A 23994-nucleotide genomic window follows, 5' to 3' on the forward strand; every position below is an offset into this window, starting at 1 on the left:
GCTCAGCTGTGAATAAGCACAGAACGAAAAACACGACAGGATGGGGAAACGCTCAGCTCGCTACAATATTTTTAGCAGCCTCTCAGTCCTCGCCTTTTTTTAATTTCCTAATATGTTCTTTGCTTTATTAGTTTTATTTACAGCCAGCTCCCCATTAACACCTCACCTGATTACTGAGGAGCTGAGACAGCTAATCAAGAAAATCCAGCAAACCAGCCAAAACTGAGAGGTGGGATTTATTTTTGCTTTCATTCATTCTTCCTCTTTATTTATTTATTTAGTTTTAGAAAATATTTCGAAATAAAAGACAGGTATAAGTGTTTGTTGGTGAGAGGTCAGAGGCTAAAAATTCCCGTCAATTCTGTATTAGAGGCTATGTAGAGGAGGGGGAGGGGGGGGGGAGAATCTTTCCACCAAGCAGCTTGTTTATTTTAATTAACATAGGGATCCTCTGCTAGGAACAAGGAACAACCTCCATCTACTGGCTAGATCATTGCGTCTCTTCTCCATCCAAACCCCATCCCTCATCACTCATTAAGGAGGGTACAATTTTGGAAGAAGCTTCTAAGGTCTCAAGGTAAGCTCCTGCATGAGTCTTTGCTAGCAACGCAGCTATTTAGACCTCACGGATGTCATTTGCGGGGTGTTTCTTTGGCGTGGTGTCGGGTTTTTTTTAAAACCACACAGAATGGTCGTTTCCCCAGGTGTATTTGCAGACAACATTTGGTGCATCTGTGTTTTAATCTAGAAAAACAGCAGCCTGGGAAGAATGAACCGTTCAGCTCAATAAAAAAAAATAATAAAGAGACTGGGGTTTTTTTCCTTTCTTTTAATTTTTTTTTACTGCCTTTTTTTTTTTTTTTTTTTTTTTTAAATGAGATGGCTCCTTTCACCTGTCTATGAATGTAGATTGTAAGGGAGACCTTTTCAAAAGCATCAAAATATTATCATTTCCAATCACTTGATTACAGCTGGAGCGCAAATACGATTACGGTTAATATCAGACAACTAAGAAGCTAACAATGCTGAGGTCCTTGGCAGTGAACAGTTTCGTGTTAGACAATAATCTGCCTCTCCTGCTTTCTTCTGGCTGTGTGATCACTTGTTTGTGGTCAGTCACAGTGCTTGGCTATGGAGAAGTCTCTGGGATTACTATGCAAAGCACCTAATTGTTTATTATTTAAGTATCCTCTCCTTAAGCAAATTAATACGTGGCTTAATTTACATGTTTTCAGATTACTGGGAGGTATAAGCACGTTGGAGGTTTGGGGTTTTAAATTCGATGATGTTTACGGTGAAAGATACCTGGCGCTTGTGTTCCTCGCCCCACCAGCCCCCGCGCAGCCCGCCTGGGGAAGGGGGCTGGTGTGTGAGCCCGGGCTACCACGCATCGGCTCTCTCCGTTCCTGTAACACTACCAGCCGAAAGTTGGTCTACGGTACACTCGAGAGGACTCGAGGCAGGGGAAAGATGGTGATGGTAAAATATGTTGTTTCTGACGCCAAATGGCATTTTAAACAATGTCGGGCTTTAAAAAAAAAAAAAAATAAATAAAAACCAAAAACACATCAAAAAACCAAACAACAAACCAACACACACACAACCCATTTCGGTGCTAAAAACGACATTAGCTGCACTGATGCCACCGCCGAGAGACGTAACTCTATTCAGATTTCCCTTCTTTGAGTCTAAATTGCTTGTAGTAGCCGCGGACTTCACAAAGAGATGAAGCTGATCATTAATAGCACTGTACTCCGCCACAAGCTCGTAGAGCAGAAAAATAGCGTTAGGATTTAAAAATAGACCTGGCTTTAACCACCCGACTCGCAGGCAACAGGATCCTAATCCCATTGCTATTATTACTACGCGCTTTAAATTTCTGGAAATGATTAAACTGGAAGCGTCTTGAAAAGTTCGGGTACCTGACGGAGACGGTGTGAAGTTTTGCTGCCCTTGCGCGGCGGGAGGCGGCTGACCCGGCGCCGTCCTCCGGGCAGTGCCCTGCGCCTGCAGCCCGGGACCCGCGATGGCCCCGTCTAGGACAGACCAAATCCAAACCGTTTCTGCTTAAAGAACTCCCTCTCCTCCCCCAACCAACCCCCCCCCCCTCCGCCCGAATACCCTCCCCTCTCTTCTAATTATTGTTGGTCAATTATTAATTTGCATGTAGACCTTGTCCTAAATCCTCAGAGCTAAACACAAGGTCGTTCACGCTGTAATAGGCTTTAGGCTGTAGCCCGTGGCCAGGAAGAATCAGGGCTCCATGGCAGAGCGGATCCCGGTGGCCGCATGCTGAAATCTGTCCCGGGCACATGCTAATTACGGAGGTGGGAAGGGCTCCAGCGAGCCCCGGGCAGGGCTGCAGCGCCGTGCGGGCTGGCTCTGGGCGCCCCGCAGCCCGGCCTGGGCAGGGGAGACGGTGGGCAGGCGTTGTACCTGTGGAAATCTCAACGGCGATGTATTTCCTCTCATCCTCGTTAGCTTGGGGAGTGGGGTATAGCCCTACAGAAAGGCAAGACCTGAGAGCGCCTGTCGCATTACTAAAATGTTCTGAATATTGCACACCAGAAATCCTTCCCAAAATTCTGCTGCGAAAGGAGGTAAAAGCACCCTGCAATGAAAAACTACGTTTCAGAGGCGAAGTGCTAACGCAGATGGATTCATAAGGGACAAACTGGTAGAATTGGAATTTAGGTTCCCTGTCGTGTTCTTTGTGAGCTTTTCTCTCCCCTCCCCAAGCAAACCAGCGGAACTATACAGAGACCCTGGCGCTGTAATGGCAACCTCTCGCTACCAGCCTGCCTTAGAGCGGCGGAGTTTCAATTTGCAGCGAGGAACGAGATCTCAGGAACATTGAAATAGATTTACCTTGATCTCCTACAGGCCTTTTGGAAACGGAGAAGTCACGTTAGATGCTAGCAACAAACTTTTAGTGTCCCTTTAGGTAAGAAGTGGTCTGCCAACATTAGGATGTTAATCAGAAAACGCCTTGGAAACCCCTGGCCTCCTTTACTGGAGCAGCAGTAGCTGGTAGCGTATCCTTAACCGTACCTGATGGAGCAGAAAGAAAGGACCCTCTAATTAATTAAGTGTGCCCAACCAGATGAGGTTTAGTCATTTCTGAGGTTTGTTACGAGTCTGCCCAATTATTCCTATCGGCGCCGTCGAGCTAAGGTAGAGATAGGAATTTAACAAACAATATTTTTGGTGTCTCTGGCTTGGACCGACGCTTTGACACTGCACCTGCAGATAGTATTCCCGTGAAACCGAGGCAGCAAATGTGAGGCAAGCGGGAGGAGAGGGGGAGCGGTGTCCGCACCCAGAGCACGGGAGGCGGGGGCACAGCCCGCTCGGGGGGCGCGGTAGCCCCAGTTTAGGCGCCCGGCGGGAACTGGGCCCAGAGCCCCCCGGGGGTTCCCCCAAACCCCTCCTCTCCCCGCTGCCAGCGGGGGCGATGAGTTTGACCATCCTCAGCCCGGCAGGGACACGGCGGCGGCGCTGCCGAGGGGGGTCCACAGGGACGGCCCGGGCCGCGCAGAGCGGGCGGGTTTCGGCGGGTGTCTCCGCCTGGCACACGCCGGGGTGCCTCTGGCAACACGGACGCCGTGGGGAGCGCAGACCACCTCCAAGAGAGCAGACGCAACACGAAACTGAGGCAGGGTGAGTTACCCCTGACAAAATATCTGGATGGGAATAAAGGAACATTTCGTTCAAAGGAAAAAACAAAACAAAACACCAAACCCTGAAGGTGCCGGTAGAGTGGAAAGATTATATTGCAACTAGATAAAAGCGCCTTTAGGTCAGACTTTTTTCACCTCTGTCGGCAGCAAGCACTGCGGTCACCCACGCCAGGCAGGCGGCCGGTCTGGGCGCAGGGTGTGCGGGGAGAGAACCCTCCCGCCGGGGGGTCCCCCCCTCCCCGGGCGCGGCCGCCTCCCTCCCGACGCGGCTCCTTCCCTCCCCAGGCGGCTCCGCAGCGCTCGGCAGAGCCCCCGGCCCCGCTCCCGCCGGCCGGCCCGGGCCGCGCAGCTCCCCCGGCGGGATTTGGGGGGAGAGAGAAGCGACTTCGCCCGTCTCCCGGCGCAGCCGGGGCACCGCGGAGGGACGGCGGGAAGGAGGGGGATCCCGAGCAAACAGCTCTCGTATCCACGGATTGAATGACCCTGTTTATTTTTTCCTGATGGCTTGTTGTGCTAATTGACTTGTTTTCTCCAAGGAAAGCCTTTCTCTCCCTCCTCCGTCCCCCACGGATTTTTCTTTTTCTTTTCTTTTCTTTTCTTTTCTTTTCTTTTCTTTCTTTTCTTTTCTTTTCTTTCTTTTCTTTTCTTTTCTTTTCTTTTCTTTTCTTTTCTCTTCTTTTCTTTCTCTTCTTTTCTCTTCTCTTCTCTTCTCTTTCTCTTCTCTTCTCTTCTCTCTTCTCTTCTCTCTTCTCTTCTCTTCTCTTCTCTTCTCTTCTCTTCTCTTCTCTTCTTCTCTTCTCTTCTACTTCTCTCTCTTCTCTTCTCTTCTCTTCTCTTCTTCTCTTCTCTTCTCTTCTCTTCTCTTTCTTCTCTTCTCTTCTCTTCTCTTCTCTTCTTTCCGCTTTTTTTTTTCCTTTTTTTTTTTTTTTTTTTTCTTCTTTCCAGACCGGGACTGCTCTGCAGGAGATGACGGCTTGTGGAGGGATCTACCCGTTTTAAGGGAGATTCCCTTATCCCTTTGAGTGTCATCGGTTTTGTAGCTATTACTCTCTTATTAACACACACACACACACATACAACATATTGATTTCCATCCAAAAGGGCTAATTACATTACTTACAGTAAATAGCAGCCCTGCTGTCCAGGGTCTAGTGTGCCAACAGTGAAAAAAAATCCCGGCTTATTTCACTTGATTGACTTCATCTTTGTGTGAAATTTTGTTTTATGAGCTGTATTCTGGCACTCGGAGGAATGTAGCAACATTCAATCTGCAAATAACATTAATTTTAGCTACTTAGGGGGAAAGAGAAGGGAGGAAACTGGCTGCCTGAATCTTGGGTTACATGGAAGAGGTGACTCGAGGAGCCCCTGAGGATGTTCTGGGATGCTTTGGAAAGGAAGTGGGGGCTGGGGTACTTTTTCACTAGTCGCGCTCGGGTTTGGTGTGGAGCGTCCTCCAGGGAACGGGGAGCGCAGAACTGCCGCCAGGAAGATCCTTCAGTAGGGATCGAGGTGTCAGGAAACAGCCGGCAGCTGTTCCCGGGAAAGGCAAGGAAGGGTGGTGTGAAAAGTAAGCAGGGGAAAGAGAAAAGGAGGGGAGGGGGAGCAGAGAGAGAGATTAGCCGGGAAGGAATGCATCGCCCGGTCCCCTGCACACAATGATCTCTCGCAGCCCGCAGCCGGGGAGCGAGCGAGGGGAGAGAGCCCCCCGAGGGCGTCCCCGCACCGCTCCACTCCTCGCCCGCCAGCCAGGTCGGCGGCCGGGGCTGGCCCCGCAGGCTGCCCGCGGTCCTGCTGCGGGTGTGGGCGGGGGTCCCGCAGGGCTGGTGCTCCCCGGCGGCGGGCAGAGCCCCGGTAAGCGCTCGATTCGCCCGGGACACGGGCTGGCGATGCCGTGCCCTCCTGCCTCCGAAGCTCCCGCCCGCTGTCCCGCCTAACCACCCCCTCCGCGGCCGCCGGGGCCCGGGGCGCGGCGAGCGGTCTGTCCGCTCCGTCCCGCCTCGGCTGCCCCGCAGCGGCGCTTCTCCTCCCTCTCCCCTTGCCGCGGCGGAGCCGGGAGCGGCGGGGCCAGCCCGAGGGGCCGCGGAACGGAGCTTCCCCCGGTGCGGAGCGGCCCCGGGGAGAGCGGGGCCCCCGGGCCACCCTGCCCCTCGCCGGGCGCCGCCGCCGCCAACTCCCGGGACTCTGTGTTTGGGGGAGGTAATAAACTCCACCCCACCCACAGCCCCGACTGTAATGTTTGTCACTGCTTGCCCATCACTAGGGGTTGAGAGGAGTATGACAGGTCTTTGTTGTCTGAATAAAAATCAGTGGCAGCTCAAGGGAGAGAACTCCTCCTACTAAATTATCAAAAATGGGCTGGCTTTAGTCTCTTAACAAATTGGACAGAGCTCCGGAAAGCAGCAGTCCCAAATCCAACCTACAGGCACTGGGAACTTTAAAGCAACCAGGGACTGCTGAAAATAGCACTTCTTTTTGCTTTCTTTGTATTCAAAACTATATCCTTTCCCGACCGATTCTACTGCCCCAGTTCCAAGTCTCTCCAGTCAGGAGCCCCAGCTCTCCAGAACAGTAACAGATCCTTTAGCTCGCTTTTATTATTTTATTTTTAAAATTAATTATTATTACATTTTCTCCCCCTTGTTTGTTTTCTGCACATCTTCAGGAAGCCCTCGGTGCTTGTGCAAAGAGAAGCTCCCATTGCAACTTCCCTCCCTGCGCTGTGCGCCTCGGTGTAAACATTTTGGATGATCTAAAGACTCTGGGGTCTGTATATGGAAATAGTGGGGTGCAGAGCAGAAGAAAATACTTGTCCTTTCCGTCCCCCAGCCATGCTTTTCCACGGGATCTCCGGAGGCCATATCCAAGGAATCATGGAGGAGATGGAGAGGCGATCCAAGACCGAGTCCCGCCTGGCCAAAGGGGGACAGATGAACGGCCGAGAAACGGTAAGAAAGGAGCTGGCACTCTTTGAAAGGGAATCCCTGCAAGCATGGACCCGCACCGGGACAGACCCTGGCTTTGGGGAAAAGAAAGACGCTGCTTCCCCCTGCCCCTTCCCTGCCACCCCTTGCTTGTAGAAACCCTTTCGAGGCTCCCTGTAAACCCGCCCGTAATGCTGGGTGCTGTGCTGGCCAGGCTCAGTTATGCATTTGTCTAATCAATGTCATTGCATGTACTCTTCGGAGTAACGGGGGCAAAGATTTTAAATCGTTAACAGGGACGTTTTTTCAGTCCTTACAGCGAAGCAGCCTTTTGCTCCTGCTCGGCTCGCTGCGGCCGCTCTGCCCCGTCCGAGCAGGGCTGCAGCTGAAGCTTCTGAGGTGTACCTTACTCTTTCTACACTCCTGGCACCTCCTAAATTAAACCGCAAACCGCGACCGCTTGCTTTTCGTAACCATTTTTGGTCTGAAGTGTGGGATTGACACAAAGAGGCACCACTCTCTCTGAATGTTATGCCCGCCGACTACTTTGCTTAGCAGTAACATCTCTTTTCCTACTCAAAGGACCAAAGTCTTCATAAATGTACTAACGGATGGTGGAGAAACCGAGTGTCACGCTGAGTTTTGTGCAAAGCGAGATCTCCCTTTCTCCAACTTGTAGGGCTTCCGCCGGTCGCGCACAAGGCTCTGCACACAAAGTACCGGCCTGGAAAACTGCTTTAAGGCTTTGAGTCATAGGGTCCTTCCCCCTGCTTCTCTTAAATAAACTCCCGCTTTGTTACACGAGGATTTGCAATGTAAATTCCACTCGCCTTTTCAATTACTGCAAAAAAAAAGAAGGGCGAGGAACACAACTTCAGATTGGAAAGTGAATGCGGAGTTGCCACTTTAAAACAGTTGCGACTTTAGAACAAGATGTTCGAGATTTTTTTTGCCCCCCGTTCGTTTATCAGCAAACGCTGCCCCAAGTTTCACGGCAGAGCTTTTGTTTCCGCCGCCCCTCCGTCTCCCTTTGTCCCGAGCGGCACTCCTCGTGGGGAGCAGATTAATGGGGACTTGCAGAAGTTTGCTGCTGAAAAGCTAGTTCTGGCTGAAACCCCCTTCTGTCCACGTCCCTGGCTGGGGTGGTGAGCGTTTGCGCACACTGCCCTTTACACCGTTCACCTGCCTCCTTTCTCTCCTGTTTTAAATGGCCCTGTTTTCTTTAGGGACAGGGGTTTGGTTGGTTTAAGCACGGGTGAAAATTTACTGGAAAATCGGTGCAAGCTTGCACCCTCTGCCATAAACTTTTGGTGCAGGGAAACAGTATTTTCCTACTTTGAAATGCTGTTCTTGTGGAGCGCTCTAACACTAAAAGACCAAAGTAACGGGGAAGCTACAGACTTCAACTTCAGGACCTCAGAAAAGAATTGGCTCTGCTTTTCTTTCTAAGGCCTAATCAGTTGCCTTCACGTATTGAAATGACATTAGATCGCTAGGAGAGCTTTAATGCAATAAACACGAAAGCTGAATCGCGGTAAATACTTGCCTAGCGGGGATGGTCCCTGTTCCCCTTAAACTTCCCGCCGGGAACAGAGAGTTTGGGCCCAGAGAGCAGTCTCTTTGTACGAGCCCCGAGCCCTGCGCAGGACCCCAGCCCCAGCCCGGCCTGCCTGTCTTTCTCTCCCTGTCTCATCCCCTTGTGGTGTGGTTGTTTTGCAGAACATGCCCCCAATGAGCCCCGAGAAGCCTGCTTTGTGTGCTGGTTGTGGAGGGAAGATCTCAGACAGATATTACCTGCTGGCTGTTGACAAACAATGGCACCTCAGGTGTCTTAAATGCTGTGAATGTAAACTGGCTTTGGAGTCAGAACTCACCTGCTTTGCCAAGGACGGCAGTATTTACTGCAAGGAGGATTACTACAGGTACAGCAATCAGTCCCCATGGGTTCAAAAGCACGTCTCCTCACGAGGCATTATGAACCGAAACGCTCTTTTCTCCACACGGGCTTTCAAAGGTAGCTTTGCGCAGTCAGCTATTCCTTAATCCTGTGACCGTGTCCCGTCCCCCGTCCCCCCCGAAAAGTCTCGCACGTTTCCAAATGGAATGGCCCGGCAGGGGACACGCCGGCTGAGCCTATGCGGCCGTACGCAAGCGGGCGGAGGAGAAGACCTCGGCTCTCCCGCTGCTCGGCGGTTTCCCTCCGTAAGACCCACCGAAAGTTTCCCTGGGACCGCAGCGTGCCGGTTTTCCGGCGGGCCGGGCAGCAGGCCCCGGGGCTGGCGGGGGGTGCCGAGCGGCGGCGGAGCCCGCGGCGCGCAGGACCCCACCGCCCCCTGCGCAGCCCCGCGGAGGGGCCCCGGGAGCGGGCGCTGCTTGCCCGTGCGCCTCGGCCTTGCCGGGGGGGCAGCTCCCGCGGCCCCTCCCGCCTGCACGCCCACGCCAGGGGAGCGGGGACCGGTGTGTGTGTGTGTATGTCCCGGGTCCGCCGTTCCCCAGGCAGCGGGAGGGCTTTTGCTGAAGTCCTGAGGGAACAGGTCAGCCTGGCAGAAAGCGCAAGGCCCTTACCCCGGCTCCCCGGTGGTGTTCCCGACAAGGCGGAGCACCGACACCGGGCGGGCCAGGGGCCGCAGCCGGCGAGGGGGGCCGTGCTGGGGCCGGGGAGGGCGCGACCCTGGCGGGGCAGGCTGCCTGCCGGCCTCCCCTGGCCGGGGGTGGGAGGGGAAGGTGGGCGGCACTGGGGCAAGGTCTGCCTTTACCTTTCCAGTTGATGCCCACTTTCCTGTTTCCTTCAGAAGGTTCTCCGTGCAGAGATGTGCCCGCTGCCACCTTGGGATCTCAGCCTCTGAAATGGTCATGAGAGCCAGGGAGTCGGTTTATCACCTGAGCTGCTTCACCTGCACCACCTGCAACAAGACTCTGACCACAGGCGATCACTTTGGCATGAAGGACAACCTGGTTTACTGCAGGGCCCACTTCGAGTCCCTTTTGCAAGGAGAATACCCCCCTCAGCTGAGCTACACTGAGCTGGCTGCCAAGAGCGGAGGGCTGGCCCTGCCTTACTTCAACGGCACTGGCACAGTCCAGAAGGGGAGGCCCAGGAAACGAAAGAGCCCTGCCTTGGGAGTGGACATCGTCAACTACAACTCAGGTGGGAAACACACGCCGAACCTCCCTCCCGCTCCTCCGAAAAGAGCGTTCTCGGGCTTCCCCTCGGCTAGGCAGGGCGTGAGTAACTCAGCCAGGCCAAATCTTGCTTAACCATTGGAAAATCAAACAAACAGCCCTCTGAGGGTTGGAGCGTTTGCAGGAAAGCTAACAGCAGCCCTCCTCAAAGGCTGTCTTTGCCTATTAATGTCAAACACCCAAACTTAGCCACTTCCCAGGGTAAAGACAAAAAAAAGCAAAAGGGAAAAAAAAAAAAAAAATCCCAACTCCAAAACCACAGCGTTCTTTCTCTATAGGAACCTCAGAGATACTGTTATCTTTGTTCGTGTTTTATTAGCAAAAAGCACGTCACCAGTTAGACCTCAAATTGGAAGTAACCAAACAGATCAGAAAAAAAAAAAAAAGTTATAATATATGGCTCCTACAATGCCAATGCAGCAGGCACATAGCTCGATATAGATATTCAATTTATAGTCATTAATTCTTCAGGCTGAATAGTCCTGGCACACAAATGATCAAACTGTACAAGAGGCCAACGAATGAATGTTGTTCCCTGTAACTAAACCTTAACAAATGTAGTTAAGGAGAATGTTTTCTGCTGTCTTAACGGTAGGAAAGGAACAAGTGTGGCCCGTATTAAATTTCTTCCCCAACTCCAGTTACTTAAGTGCCCAAACTGTGCCTAAACACACAGTGTTAGGGGCCAGAGGTAAAGGAGTTTCAGGTATGACCAAGCAGTTTGAGCGACGTTTCATTAGACCAAAGAGGAAAGCGGCAAGGGTAAATCCGAATTAACAAGCTCCCAACTCCCAAAATTCTTGTAGCAAAACTTAAGCTCCCCGTGGACGCTAACGAGGAAAGAAAGGTGCGGGAAGCAGGAGCGGTGCAAGGAGTTTCCCTGTGAAGTGGGGAGCTGTTCCGGCCGGGGCAGGGGGCTTCGGCCGCAGGGTTCTGCTCTGGGCAGCGGCGGAGCGCTGCAAACCGCTGACCCCGCCGGGGAGCCGGGAGAGGGGTCAGGGCCTCCCCTTCCGACAAAAAGGTCGATAAAAGCACACCGCATTCGGCCCGGGGCTCTCTCCCCTCCACCCAAGTTCAACCCGCCGCCATTGAGATTCACAAGCAATCCTCCACCGCCCCCCCGCAAACCCCCTCCATCCCTCCCCCGGCACCTCCTCTGGGGCTGCCTGTGAAACGGGCTTTGGCTGGGAACTGGGTAGTTGTGCAAGGCTATTTCATCTCCTCTGATGCGTAGACCTTGGAGCCAGGGTAATCACTGCGCTAATTGTTCCTTGTTAATTGAAGATGACATTGGAATCCCTGGCTACGGAGCGGTTTCCAATCAATCCTGAAAGCTGCTAAAGAAAAGGGAACCTGTAGCGAGCCAGGATGCATTCAGTCCCGGCTTCGAGTGGTGGAGTGCCCGTACGCCCGCTCTCCGGTCTGCTCTCTCTCTGATCCGCACACCATCACCCAAATTCCCCAGACCTCTGAATGGAAATATTTCTGGGGACAATTTATCGTCAGAATTAAGACCAGAAATTAGGAAAAGATGAAAAGTTGTGGGTATGATAAAAGACCTCTCAAGCTTCAGGTCAGGACTCAAGAGAGACATTATTTGCGAACGCCTTCATAGGTTTTGTGCGCTAGTCTTAAAAATCTCCCCCTTTACAACAGCGGGACATATAAGATGTACCACTGACTCCGAATGAGATTAAAAAGCACTGTCCATTATGAAAATACAGCTCACTGCATTGAGATCTCACAGAATCTTCCGGGCCACGGAGAGAGGGAAAAACAAAAACCAAAAACAAAAATCAAAACCCCCCAAACACTCGAATCCGATGTTTCAGACTCAGGCTAGATGGCTGAGAAATTTGATCTATTAGGGCCGTGCGTTTGGTTTTTTGTTGTTGTTGTGGGTTTTTTTTTTGTTTTGTTTTGTTTTAGTATTATCTAGCAATGTCCAGGGTTGACACACGGTCACGAGAAAATACAGTTTGCAGCCAAACTGTGCATCCGGTGCAAACGCCTCCAGTCCATTGACCCAATGCGCTCCAGATCCAGGGGGAGGAAAACGAATCTCTTAACAGTTACGAAACGAGTCGCAGTAGATGAAATCGCTTCTCGAAAGAAAAAAAAAAAAAAATCTCTAAATAATTGGCAGCCACTTTCCTGCGCGCGTGTTTCGTCCCCTGCCCTGTGGTCCAGCCCCGGCCCTCGCACGTCACCCTTCGCAAAGGGCAGCCAGCCCGCCGCGCGTTACAGGGGGGACACACGACTGCCGCCTTCAGAGGCACAAGCGGGCAGGACGCGGAGCGCAGCCCCCGCCCCGCAGCCCGCCCTTTCCCCGGGCACCGGCCGCGGTGCGCTGCCCTCCCGCACGGCGGGGCCAGCGAGCAGCCCCACCGCGACCCGCCAGCGCGGTCCGCACCGCGGCGCGGGGGTGCGCGGGGCGGCGCGGTTCGCCCTTCCCGGCCCGGGCTCCCCGGAGCCTCCCCGGCTCGGCCAGGAGACCCGCGGGGTAGGGGCGCTGCCCTGACCCATCCGCCCCTGCCTGCCGCCGGGCTGCAGCGCTCCGCCGCTGAGCAGGCAGCTTCTGAGCCGCAGCGAAAGTTTGCTCCTGTCACTGGGTGTTCGGTGAGCGCCACGAATTTGACTCCCCTAGTAAATCCGACCGGTGTCCCACCGAAAGAGTCGTACCCCAGGGTGCCCACGTCGATACGGCAAGCCGTTACGGAAAACGAACCCGGCCTTTAAAAACAACAGTGCACTAACTGATCAGGCTAAAAACTTCACCAGCCGAGCATAAAAATGCGCGTATTCACAAGCGCCCCGGCAGTACCTGGCTCAGATTTGTGTGCGCATTTTGTTTCAGGGGAGCAGAGCACAGGGCCAGAATGGAAAATCAGATTCTGCTGCTGGATCTACAACAGCTTTTCTATTCTCTATTTTGTTTAGTAGTTTAATTTCTGTTTCTCAGCTCCTCGGTGGTAAAGTGGAAACACAACAATAAATAACTCAAAATGTTATGAGGTAAAAGCCATTCATACTTGGGAGCTGTCTGGAATTAATGTGAAAAATGGAAGGAACTATTCAAAAGTACTTAAAACATTCAAGGCTTTCTCTATATTACCTCTTATATCATAGAATTAATATGTATTTTGAGGGAAACGGTGTTGACTTACAGCTCACAGGATATAGAAATGAGATGGTGAAGAAGATTTCCCTAGGAAAATATTTTACACAGCTGTTGCTCAGAGCTGTTTACTTTATTTCATTACATATATGTGTGTGTGAGAGAAAAAAACTATGAAGAGTTCACTTGAAGCATTCTTGGCAATAAAAAGCAAACTGTTCTAGCTTTTTCCAAAGCAAAATTAAACAACCCCCCAATCCTGCTGCAAAGAAATGAGGAATAATGTCTTGCTTGATTTTTTCGCTTCCCCTTAGTTCTTCAGGCTGTAGTGTAAAACTGCTTTTATGATGTGGCCAAACCACATAACACAGTTTCACCCACGTGGAATAGAGGGTGAGCTAATCATTGTACAAACTAGGATTGTCTGAGGATGCTTGGAGCCCTCTTCCCATTTTCTCTTGAACATAAAAACCAGAATAAAGTAGATCACAGACAAAAAAGTAGCTCACAGAAACAAAGGCAGCAAGCAGGACAGAGAAGCCCAAGGAAGTTTGTGTTGCTGCTGTACACCTGAGCGACCCGAGGAAAACACCACAAACAAACAGCTTGCAACTCTCTGAAGTAAAACCTGAGGACTGGATTCTGGTACTCTGCTTTGTGTCAGCTCATAAGTTACGGCCCACATAGTTCGACTGAAGGCAATGTGATTGCTTGTGAAAATGAGTAGTAAATGCAATCCAAATCTGGTCTGAAATTGTTTTTAAGGCAACTTTCAACTCCTGGTATTTTCAGAAGTGTCAGCCTACTTTGTTTGAAAGTGCAGATATACTTCTTACCAAGACTAGAAGCAAATCTAGCTGTAATTAAATATTCACCTGATTTTCTGTCAAAGTGTTGTCTTACCAGCATCTGTTCATGTTGACTTGTCTTATAATTCAAAAGAGAAAACACCTTCAAGCAGCTTTTTATTTTCTCCTGGTTTCAAGTTGCTTTGTCTCTGTTTTTAGCACTGTCAACATCAGTCTCTCTGTATTGTGTTCTTTCCCTCTTTCACCTTCTCTCTCTTTTTTTTTTTTTTTTGAGAAATAGGGATCAACTAGGCCTAGTAAATAAGCCAATAACTATTGGAAGGCATTTAAAAAATTCAAATGAGCAACTAATGAAACTTGGTATAGTTTACAGACATTCTGAAACATTTTTAATTAGCTGTTCTTTAATTAATATTCCCTGCTATGATGACGTCACTAATTTTCTTCTGTGTAATTGAGCTATTTTTATAAAATAAGATCCTATAAATTGATAACCTTTTTTTTTTTTAAGCCGAAAAGAAAAACTTAGATGTCTGTCTTACTTTTTTTTTTGACAATTCTGTTACTTCTTTCCCCAGTATGAAGTAATGATGCCACGGTCCCCAAAGAGCTGCAGCTCTTATGTACAGTTCACACCCATAAAAGTGTAGTCTGAAACAAATTCATCTTTCATAGACGCTTTGAAAATCCTGAATAAGGGAAAGCAGGGAGACTCTTTTAAAGTTTGGAACCACTACTTGGTTGCTTACAGAAACATCCTAAATCAGTACCAAGAGCTGCTGCTGATTGGGATTGAGATTGAGGGACTGAATCAAGCCCTGATGCAACTGCTTTCTAGACATGTTTTACAGATGAAGGTCTTTAAGCAGTTCATATAAACTCCCAGACAAGGTCTAAAAGCATTTATTTTATCAGCAAAAACCTCCAGATTTGATGCTTTCTTGATGGACTGTCATAACAAACTTTCCTGCTGTACATCTCTTTTTATAGGTGCTTGTGATTGGGGGAAAAGCTCAGGAACATTCAAAATGCTGGTTTGACCTTTATTCTTCTCTCAAGCTAAGAGTGTTTCAATGAGTGAGATTTCAAAATCTGAATGAGATTTCAAATGACTCTTTGAACGCCCAAAGCAAAACCATCACCACAGGGAAAAGACTTGTTTGAAAATAAATGCCAAAGGAGAGAGAACTTTCTAAGTCTGCCCTTAGTAGGTACAGGCCTGGGGGACATAGCATGTTTTAAGAACAGGAAAAGGTCATCTTCTGGATCTTTTTTGTCCCATTTAATTATCACATCTGTACTTATCCTTGCACCATCTTAGCCCTTCCTTCCCTCCTTCCTTGCTTGTTTCCTTCCCTCCTTCCTTGCTTGTTTCCTTCCTTCCAAAAGGCTCAAGATTTTTGCCTTGATTAATTTATCTTCCATGATGCGTGGCCACTAACTCCTTGTTTCATTTTGTTTATGACACAGGTTGTAATGAGAATGAGGCAGATCACCTGGACAGAGACCAGCAGCCTTATCCCCCATCCCAGAAGACAAAGCGCATGCGCACCTCCTTCAAACACCACCAGCTTCGTACCATGAAGTCCTACTTTGCTATCAACCACAACCCAGATGCCAAGGACCTCAAGCAGCTTGCCCAGAAAACAGGCCTGACCAAGAGAGTTCTGCAGGTAAGAAGCCGCATCACAGGCTTGACAGAATTTTCCCCTCCCCCTGCCAGTCAATAGCACTTCCCTTACGTGTAACGACAGTGATGTATGTGGAAATACTTTTGCTAGGCGTGTCCCTAGTGGGTGTGCAGAGGGGTATGGTATTGCATGGCAGACGTGCCCAATGTATGCCCTACCAGCCCAAGGCAGCCAAATACCAAACTGCGATTTGTAATTAGTTGCATCCTCAACATGAGGAAACCATCTCCAGAGTTTACCAACCCAGCAGGTATCCTGGGATTTGTAGTCTCTCTGTGGTGACCTTATTAAGGGTAGAGGTAGCAAATCTACTAATTTTATACACACTGGGTGCAGCCTTCAGGCTCCTCTGTAGTAGCTGATGTGGCCCCTCAGTGAGTAGATCCTCTGATATGCAGGAAGCAAGCTTTGACCAATGTGATACTCTAGGACGAGTCAGCTCCCTCTCTCAATGTCTGTTAGACAATTGTTATCAGTAAGGGCTTACACGGTAAAAAGTCACTTCCCTGTGAACAACAGCCTAGCAAATTACATTAAAAAAATCCCTATACAGTGTGTGCTAGCTCAGTGAAGTTAAAGCGAGGTGTGTATTCTATTCAGAGTGCCAAAGAAGGGCAGCGATCGAGGTAGAAGGAGAACCCATTAGCAGCAATTCCTTGTCCGTGTTACATGTCACCTAAAACATTTTCAGTGAACCTTACAGAACAGAAAGACTAGGTGACCCATATCAACAGCCTGTGTGATAGGGATGGTGTAATTACCCCTCCTTCCTCTTCAGTCTTTCAAAATGATCAAGGCAAACTTTCAGCCTTGGCAAAAATCTGCTCATTCATCTTTTGCCTCAATCTTCACCATGTGTCTTGACCCCAAACCCACTCAACCCAAGAATATACTACATGGCCACTAAAAAAGTTGCTTTTCTTGGATAAGTAAGCAAGCAGATTTTTCTTAAGGCTGCTCTATGAGGTCTGCACGCTGGGCTGCAACGCTCCAGTGAGCACCCGTAGCATTGGGCCTTGTACGCAGGGTCCTGCCTGTGAAAGAGTCAGTACCATCAGTAGCAAGTGAAGCTATAGAGTGACTTAGGTGATTTGCCACACAAAAACAAACATCAAAAACTGACTTAAAAGCAAGAACAAAGACAAAAATACGCAAAACAAAACAAGCATCGGTAAAGAAATCAATTGGGATTGGTTTGCAGGTTTGGTTTCAAAACGCGAGAGCCAAATTCAGAAGGAACCTTTTGCGGCAGGAGAATGGGGGTGTCGATAAAGCTGATGGCACCTCACTTCCGGCACCGCCCTCAGCAGACAGCGGCGCACTCACTCCACCCGGCACTGCGACCACTTTAACAGACCTGACCAATCCCACTATCACTGTAGTGACATCAGTGACCTCTAACTTGGACAGCCACGAATCCGGGAGCCCCTCACAAACTACCTTAACGAACCTTTTCTAACATTTCAGTTTCTTTTTTTTTTTTTTTTTTTTTTTTAATTCTTACTCTTCTTCTTTATTATTATTATTATAATTATTATTTTTTTTTATTTTCAAGCCTTTTTTTTAAAAAAAAAAATAATAAACCCACAAAATATTTGGGAAAATAAACAGCTTGATGTGTAGCATCTGCAGCCACTTGGCAAATGAGTTTGAAGAAATATGTTGCTATAATAAATAAACATTTATTGTTGTTAAATTGTACTCAAATTTTTCAAAGTCATCAAATAGCTGAAGAGAAGGTTATGAGTCATTCTAATAAGTGCCTCTTAAAATTGTATGTTACTTATTTCCAGAACCTTGGAAAAAATGATTTCTACCACACACATACAAAAAAAAAAGAGATTCTTTTCCCTCCTTGATAACCAGATAAAAATCAGTTTAATTCTAGCCAAAAGAATGCTGCTTCAGGATTGTATGTTCACTTACAGCATTTAAGAACCCCAAATTTAATTTTATTTTTATAATGCATCTAAAAGTTCGGTATGATTTATTTTTTAAATGTTGAAAAATAAATACAAAATGAATTATACTAATCATTGAAAGACTCAGACTGGAAGTGCCCATGCTTTTTCCTAATGCATTAGTCACAAGCCTGATCCTCCCTGAGCACTGGGGAGTCTCACTGGGGTAGCTAAATGTTCCTCTGCCAGTTCTTCACCCAGCTGGGACGTCCTTGGCCACCACTGAAAGCTCTGCCTGGATGGAGGGCTTGGAGACAGAGTCCCAGTGATGAGAGTGCGTGTGGGTGAGGATGGCAGGATCAGGCTGACGGTCTCCAAATTTGTGTCCTGTACATTAAGGAGGCAAGATCTGGAAAACACCCTCCAGATTGAGCTCACTCCTATAAGGGTATTATTAAAGCGATAACAGCAGAATAACAACTCACGTGAGGAGTCCTACTGATCTGAAATATCACATAGGGAGGGCTTTTTATTTCTGTCTGTCAAGCAGCTCTGATTTGGAATTAAAAAAATATAAGTGCGGTTCGCTGCATGGCCTTGATGCTGTACCATTAAAGCAAACAGGAGGTTGCCCAGCTACACTAGTGAGCACAGAAATAATTTCCAAGAAGATGTATGCATGTGTACTGTTAAAATGAGTTTTTGATAAATTATACTTTTTTTTTTCAGGGAAAATGGAAATAAGCAAAATATAATTTATTAAGATGTTTAAGGAAAATTATTTCAGCACAATTTATTCATTACTATTTTGAATTTACTTTAGATGTTTCCTGAGATTGTATCAGACACTTTGTTTAACACGTGAACTTAAAATCTTTAGTTCATTAACATCTCTAACATATACTTTAACTTCTTAAACTTTGTATAAATGAAAAAAATGTTAGCAAAAATTCTTATAAAAATGGGAATTGGCAGTCAATAATTTTAAAGCAGATAAACTCAGAAGCCTTGTGGATGCTGATCTGAATACATTTCTTAGTTTACAATAGTGACCTTTCTTTTTTTAATTTTATTTAAGCTAAAAGTCTGAATGGTCTGGGCAGTGGTGAATGTTCATTTGTATCCTTTTATTGTAGTCGAACACCAATTAGATTGTGGAGAGTCTCAGAAACAAAAACGAACAAAAACCAGTCAAGATCTATGTCTTGCTTTTAGTGGATTGTTAAGAATAACTTTGCACATATACCCCACTTTTTAGACACCATCAAATCTCTTTTTTGGTGGTCAAAGTGGCTATTTAATATATTTTAAAGGTGTCCTTTTTGGCTGTATAAATGTGTGGTTACATATTGACAGTTCACTGCCCACATTAAAGTGCATTATTGTAATTTTTGCTCAGGGTTTTTAGAAAATTAGCACAGAAAAGTAGCTTATTTTTAAAAAAAGATGATGGAAGAGATGTTAACACTGTAATAGAAGAAAGGTGTGTTTGCCATTATATATTTAGCAAGTATGGTTATCATCTTCTACGGATATTAAATCTTGACTTTTCCTATTTCTATTACCTTATGGGCATTTACCACTAACCAGACCAAACGACCTTGGTAAGGCTGAGATCTTTATTAATACACTTTTACAGGTAAAAATATTGATACTTATAAATTTTGTTCTTTGACAGAACAATATATGGTACTAGAGATCTACTTTATTAAGTAGACTAATTAAAACTCAGTTCTACTATGTGCCTTATGATATACCTTGGGAGTAAGTTTGTGAAAAATCAGGATATATGTGTTGTTTGTTAAATTAACTGTTTTAAACCCTTTTGACACCTCACTAGTTTTGTACTGTTTTACCTCTTATTTCTGAAACTCTTTTTATGGTGTATCCTGTTAGAGGGGACAAACATGTCATAGAAAGCAGTTGTGCACTCTTTCAGATATAGTTGATAAATCCAATAATCTTATATATTGAGCTTCGTGTTTATAGTACAGTAAGTGGTCTAGCAAAATTGTCCATGTTTCTTTGTTTATTGATAAATGCATTGTATAGAAACTATTTCCCCTAAATATTTATGGACCAAACAATTGTGATATATCCTATTAAATTTGTGTGAATAAACCATTCTGAATCTAAGGAGTTTTATTTCCCAACAGTTTTTGTTTTGTTTTTTAATTTAAAGTCTACATGTACCAGTGTGTCTCTTTGCTTTTACGGTATCTGTGAACAATTGGTATTAAACACGGAAACACGGCCTTTTAAATATTTTAAAATATGGTTTCTTCTTAGGTTTTCGATTTCTTCATATTCAATGTATATGCTACTGCTGGTGCAATTTAGATTTTAGCATTTTAACCTCCTTTTTTGAACATGCAAAGTAATGCCCCACTGATTTGATATTGAAACCCTATCTTAGACTTCTAAAAAAGCCAGAAAACTAGCAGCTAAAGTAATTGCATGACAAATATAACCTAAATAATATGATGAAATGAATCAAGATTTAATGCTAGGTATATTGAACACAAAATAGAATTGCAGACCCCTAAAAGCCAGGTTGCTCTGTAGTTTAATAAATTGTCACTATGATTTCTTTCAGGGAGAACAAATCATGGGGCATTACAGCCAAACATCCCGACGTTTGAAAATTCCCTAAAGTATTAAAAGAAGGGGAAAAGTTTGATCGGAAATCCACTGCAGTGAAGACAAAGACAATATTAGGTTATGATAATCATACATTTAAAAATCTATTGAGCCAAAAAATAAAAATAAAAGACTTGATGTCATTTCCTGAATGTTAACAAAACATATGTTATTTTATGGTGTCTAATTAACAGAACTGAAGGCTTCAACAAATTGTGTGGTATTAAAAAAAATTTAGAGAAACTATGTATAAAACCAGAGCAACCTGGCAGCAATCTACCCAGCCCATATTTGAAGAAAACTTTTCTTTAAAAAAAAATCACATTTGTCAAGCACAAGTACTTGTAAAATAAAACCTGAGTGCATTCATTCCACTTGCTTGCTAATGTGTACTAGTCATATCTGTTAAATGGATTTTTGTAAATTCAAAGAGCTTTTCACTCATTCAAGATCATAGGAATCAAAACCCAGTAACTTTAGTACTATTGTTTCTGAATTTTTTTTTTTTTTTAAATGAGACAAATCTGCATGCACTTTTCCATCTGTCACATATAGTGTACATTTCTGTATGATGAATTTCTCCTTGATGTTTCTTGTATAATAGCTTTCATTAATAAACATTTTATTTGATGCAAACATAGTTAACTTTATGTAAACACATAGCTAATTGTTTCAACTAATTTAAACTTTTCTTTTGAAAAGAAGCAGTACAGTGCAGTTCCACTATGTTATATATATCCAAAATCAAAAAGAATGAGGTAGCAATACTGTTGCACAGTGTAAAATTATTTCCTTTGGTGTTAACTTTTTCATTTTTTTAACTTCTTGTATAACACTGACATGTTTTAAAAACAATTCCCATCAACATCAACAATAAAACAATCCCCAAATTCTTCATCAATATAAGCCAGCATAAGCAGTACAGTACGTAAAATCCTCAGTGACTTTCAGAGTACAAGGACATAATTTGTGGATCCCCGAGCCGTTTACATGGTCACTATGCAATGAGCAAGTATTTTACAAAAAGTTGGTCCTAAGATTCCCAGTCCAAATCACAGATGATTTTTACAAGCCAACAAGCAAGTGTAACAATAACCAATTCTTAGTAATGAGGTTTTGTAACTGTTAAGCAGCTATTTGCAGAAAGATTTTTTAAAGTATATTCCTATTTAGCTGTATAGCCAAAGCGTATGTTAAACAAATTAACATATAAAAGACTTGCCAGAAAATCTTTCATTAAGATGACATTTTTATTATATACTAATGAACCCTATGTAAACAATGTAACTTTTATGAATGATGGACATTAAATATTTCACTTACATGTATCCTCAGCATTTTGCATGTTTTCTTAAACTTTTCCAGTTCCTGAATTCTAAAAAGAAGACCATACAATTATTAACAAAATAACACAAAGTTACGTACAGATCATTGCAGCAATCTCTGGAAACCGGTAACCAAGAGTGTTCTAATGGCAATAAAAAGGTATCATTTATTGGTGGCAATTATGGGAAGCATTGTTTAAACAACAGTTTTATAGTATGTTGTAAAGTTCTGTTGAAAAAGGTTAGCGTGGTGGACTTAATTCGAATCAGCTTGATCAGAAATTTAAGTATATTGTGAAATTCTTAAACTGAGCCTTATGCATATTTATTACTGCAGAAAGTAAGTAAACTTAGGAAAGCAATTATTCATGTCACAGCCATAATGTGGTCTCTTCCTGTTGTCCATAGGAAAATATTAAAACCATTAATTATTCAAATCAGTAAAGAATTTGGTGGTGTTTAGATCCAAGGAAAAAACTATGTACTGTATTTTTTCTTTTGCATTCTTTAATGAGTTAGATTCCTTCTGCCCTTGATTTAATACTTACAGACAGACATTTCTAGCCTTTATTATTGTCCGTGTGCTGTTTTTTTCACCTGACTTAAATTAGAAAAACAAATTAATTAAATACTCCTGGTATTACTAGTACTACTGATAATACTAGCTCCACTGAAGTCAATGACAAAATCATCCCTGATTAATGTAAAACCAGGACAGTTTTATTTCTCTGATTAGACACATTAAGATTTGACTTTCCTTAACAACACTATTCTTTGTTTGGGGACAGTCCTGCACATAGTGCTCTGATTGACCTGACTAGTCGCATTAGCCAATGCAACTTTTCGAAAGATAAAGAACTGCCTCCTGCATTAGGAGAGTAAACATGTTGAAAGGACGGCATTATAGGAGAAAGAAAGAAAGGAAAGATTTCAGACAAGATTTGTGAGAATGCAAGACAAGTTTAGGTTTTCAGGATTGTCACAAATGAGAAATGTGTTGGGGGGTCTTTCTAGTGGATACATATCCACGTCTAGATGCAGCATTTGTTTGCACTCCTGGTCTTGAAAAAGAAGTGAGATTTTGCGGTCCCAGAACATCTCACCCAGAATTACTCGCCAGAGAAATAGCTTGCAGGACCAGGTCAAAACACAGAAGGCTGACACTGGAGCCCACTGAAATAGGTGAATATTCTCTCTCCGATTCTGTGGGCTTTGAGCCAGGGGCCGAATGAACATGGGAATTAAATTACTCTCTTGTCTCTAAAGAAAGTGTAACCTTCAGAATGAGACAGAATATATAGGACAGCCATGCTGCTCTGTGCTTTGGACTTCATTCTTCAGAGCTGCTAATCCAAGCACCTGGCACATGCATTAAATTGACTTCAAAATATTTCTTCCTGCTTCACCCAAATACAGGACACAAATTATAGTACTGGAATTTCCAGAAGCTACTATAGTGTCGGAGACTTTATTCAGTTATTCTGCAATGTTGAACAATTCTTCTGCGCTTCTCACTTGACACAGACTTATCTCGACACATACCTATATACATATCCTTGTCTTGCCTTCAGATAACCAGTACTTTCATATTTATTTAAGTCATTCAAACCTATAGGAAGCAACTCTCCATGCTTACACATTCAAGAAAAGGCAGCTGTCATAATTTTTGTTTTGATACTCTTCGCCAGTAAAACATTTCTTCCGGAGTAGTTTTTATATTATGAATTTGTACTTTTGTATGTTTTTTTCCTTCCATAGCTTTGGACCAAAAAATGTAGTGCTTGAAACATCCAAGCGTACAGATTATTTTGCCAGCTTTTCTTGTAATAGCGATAAAAACAAAGCTACCACAATCGTGGAATTCATGGCTTGCACGTTACTGTAAGAGTATTCCCCTCCACAAATTGATTTTATCATAACAAATGATATAAAATACACTCAATTCTAATTTTAACTAATATGATTAATATTAGAAATGATAGCTTTTTAGCTGCACTCATTTCTGGCCCCAGTGTGCTTCTGTTTTTGGAAATGTGATTGCGAGCAAGCATCCTTTGAAACTTCTCGTATTTGGCTACTGCTAGGGGCAGAGAATTAGACTGAAGGTCTGATCTATCTTGACAAAGATCAGTGTTATTTTCCAGTTTGCCCTCTTCTCAAATTGGACTTTAACAGAGGATAAAAATACTATCAATAATTATTTTTAGTGCTAGAAAATAAAAGTTAGTTTCCCTTCTGCACTTCAGTTACACACTTCAATATAGACTTCTGAGTCTGAACAGATGCACAGTGCTTTGAATCTGTGACTACTGCATATAGCAAATAACAAGCAAAAGAACAAGTTGAGAAATAGTTATCAGGCTGCAATATAAGCAGTCACTGGGTAAGATGTGGTAGTTTTATACTCATTATCCTATGAATCCTTAGTTCACCCTTTTCCTTGAGGGATTTGGACTTACCTGAGAGTAAATGATCACGTAGCTTGCTGTTGCCACATGCTTCTTGATCCCACAACTGAGATGCAATAGAGAACGCCCTGTAACAAGAATTTTTCAGGAATAATTATATAGAAAAATAACTAAATGTTGGCCAATATCCTAAAATCGGTGAAAGAAAATGCAACATCAGGAAAGTTGAAAGCACTGATTACGCATATATCTTAAAACATAAACATATACAGGCTCATGATTTCTGTTTAATTAATTAACTTTACCAAACAAATA

The 23994-nt window shown here is 45.0% G+C and overlaps 1 protein-coding gene across 3 annotated transcripts; it reads left to right on the plus strand.

Annotated features, from left to right (window-relative positions):
- Window positions 1-6454: 6454 nt before the first annotated feature.
- Window positions 6455-19959, plus strand: LHX9 (LIM homeobox 9). 3 transcript variants are annotated; one of them, XM_086462678.1, is made up of 5 exons: window positions 6455-6628; window positions 8324-8526; window positions 9397-9752; window positions 15185-15387; window positions 19903-19959. In XM_086462678.1, the coding sequence occupies exons 1-5, from the start codon at window positions 6455-6457 to the stop codon at window positions 19957-19959; spliced, it is 993 nt and encodes a 330-aa protein (XP_086318804.1). The 3 variants fall into 3 exon arrangements, with proteins under 3 accessions (XP_086318804.1, XP_086318802.1, XP_086318803.1); XM_086462676.1 differs by lacking the exon at window positions 19903-19959 and adding an exon at window positions 16607-16864; XM_086462677.1 differs by lacking the exon at window positions 19903-19959 and adding an exon at window positions 16607-16864 and having other exon boundaries at window positions 9400-9752.
- The last annotated feature ends 4035 nt before the right edge of the window (window positions 19960-23994 follow it).

The sequence above is a fragment of the Leptosomus discolor genome, chromosome 3 (assembly GCF_034619465.1).
Source record: "Leptosomus discolor isolate bLepDis1 chromosome 3, bLepDis1.hap2, whole genome shotgun sequence".
NCBI lineage: Eukaryota > Metazoa > Chordata > Aves > Leptosomiformes > Leptosomidae > Leptosomus > Leptosomus discolor.

Bases quoted from the DNA above. Each gene is read 5' to 3' on its own strand.
- LHX9 (XM_086462676.1), top strand. From the start codon at position 6,455: ATGGAAATAGTGGGGTGCAGAGCAGAAGAAAATACTTGTCCTTTCCGT. The intron at 9,753-15,184 runs GTGGGAAACACA...TTTATGACACAG, and splicing joins CATCGTCAACTACAACTCAG to GTTGTAATGAGAATGAGGCA. The intron at 15,388-16,606 runs GTAAGAAGCCGC...ATTGGTTTGCAG, and splicing joins TGACCAAGAGAGTTCTGCAG to GTTTGGTTTCAAAACGCGAG.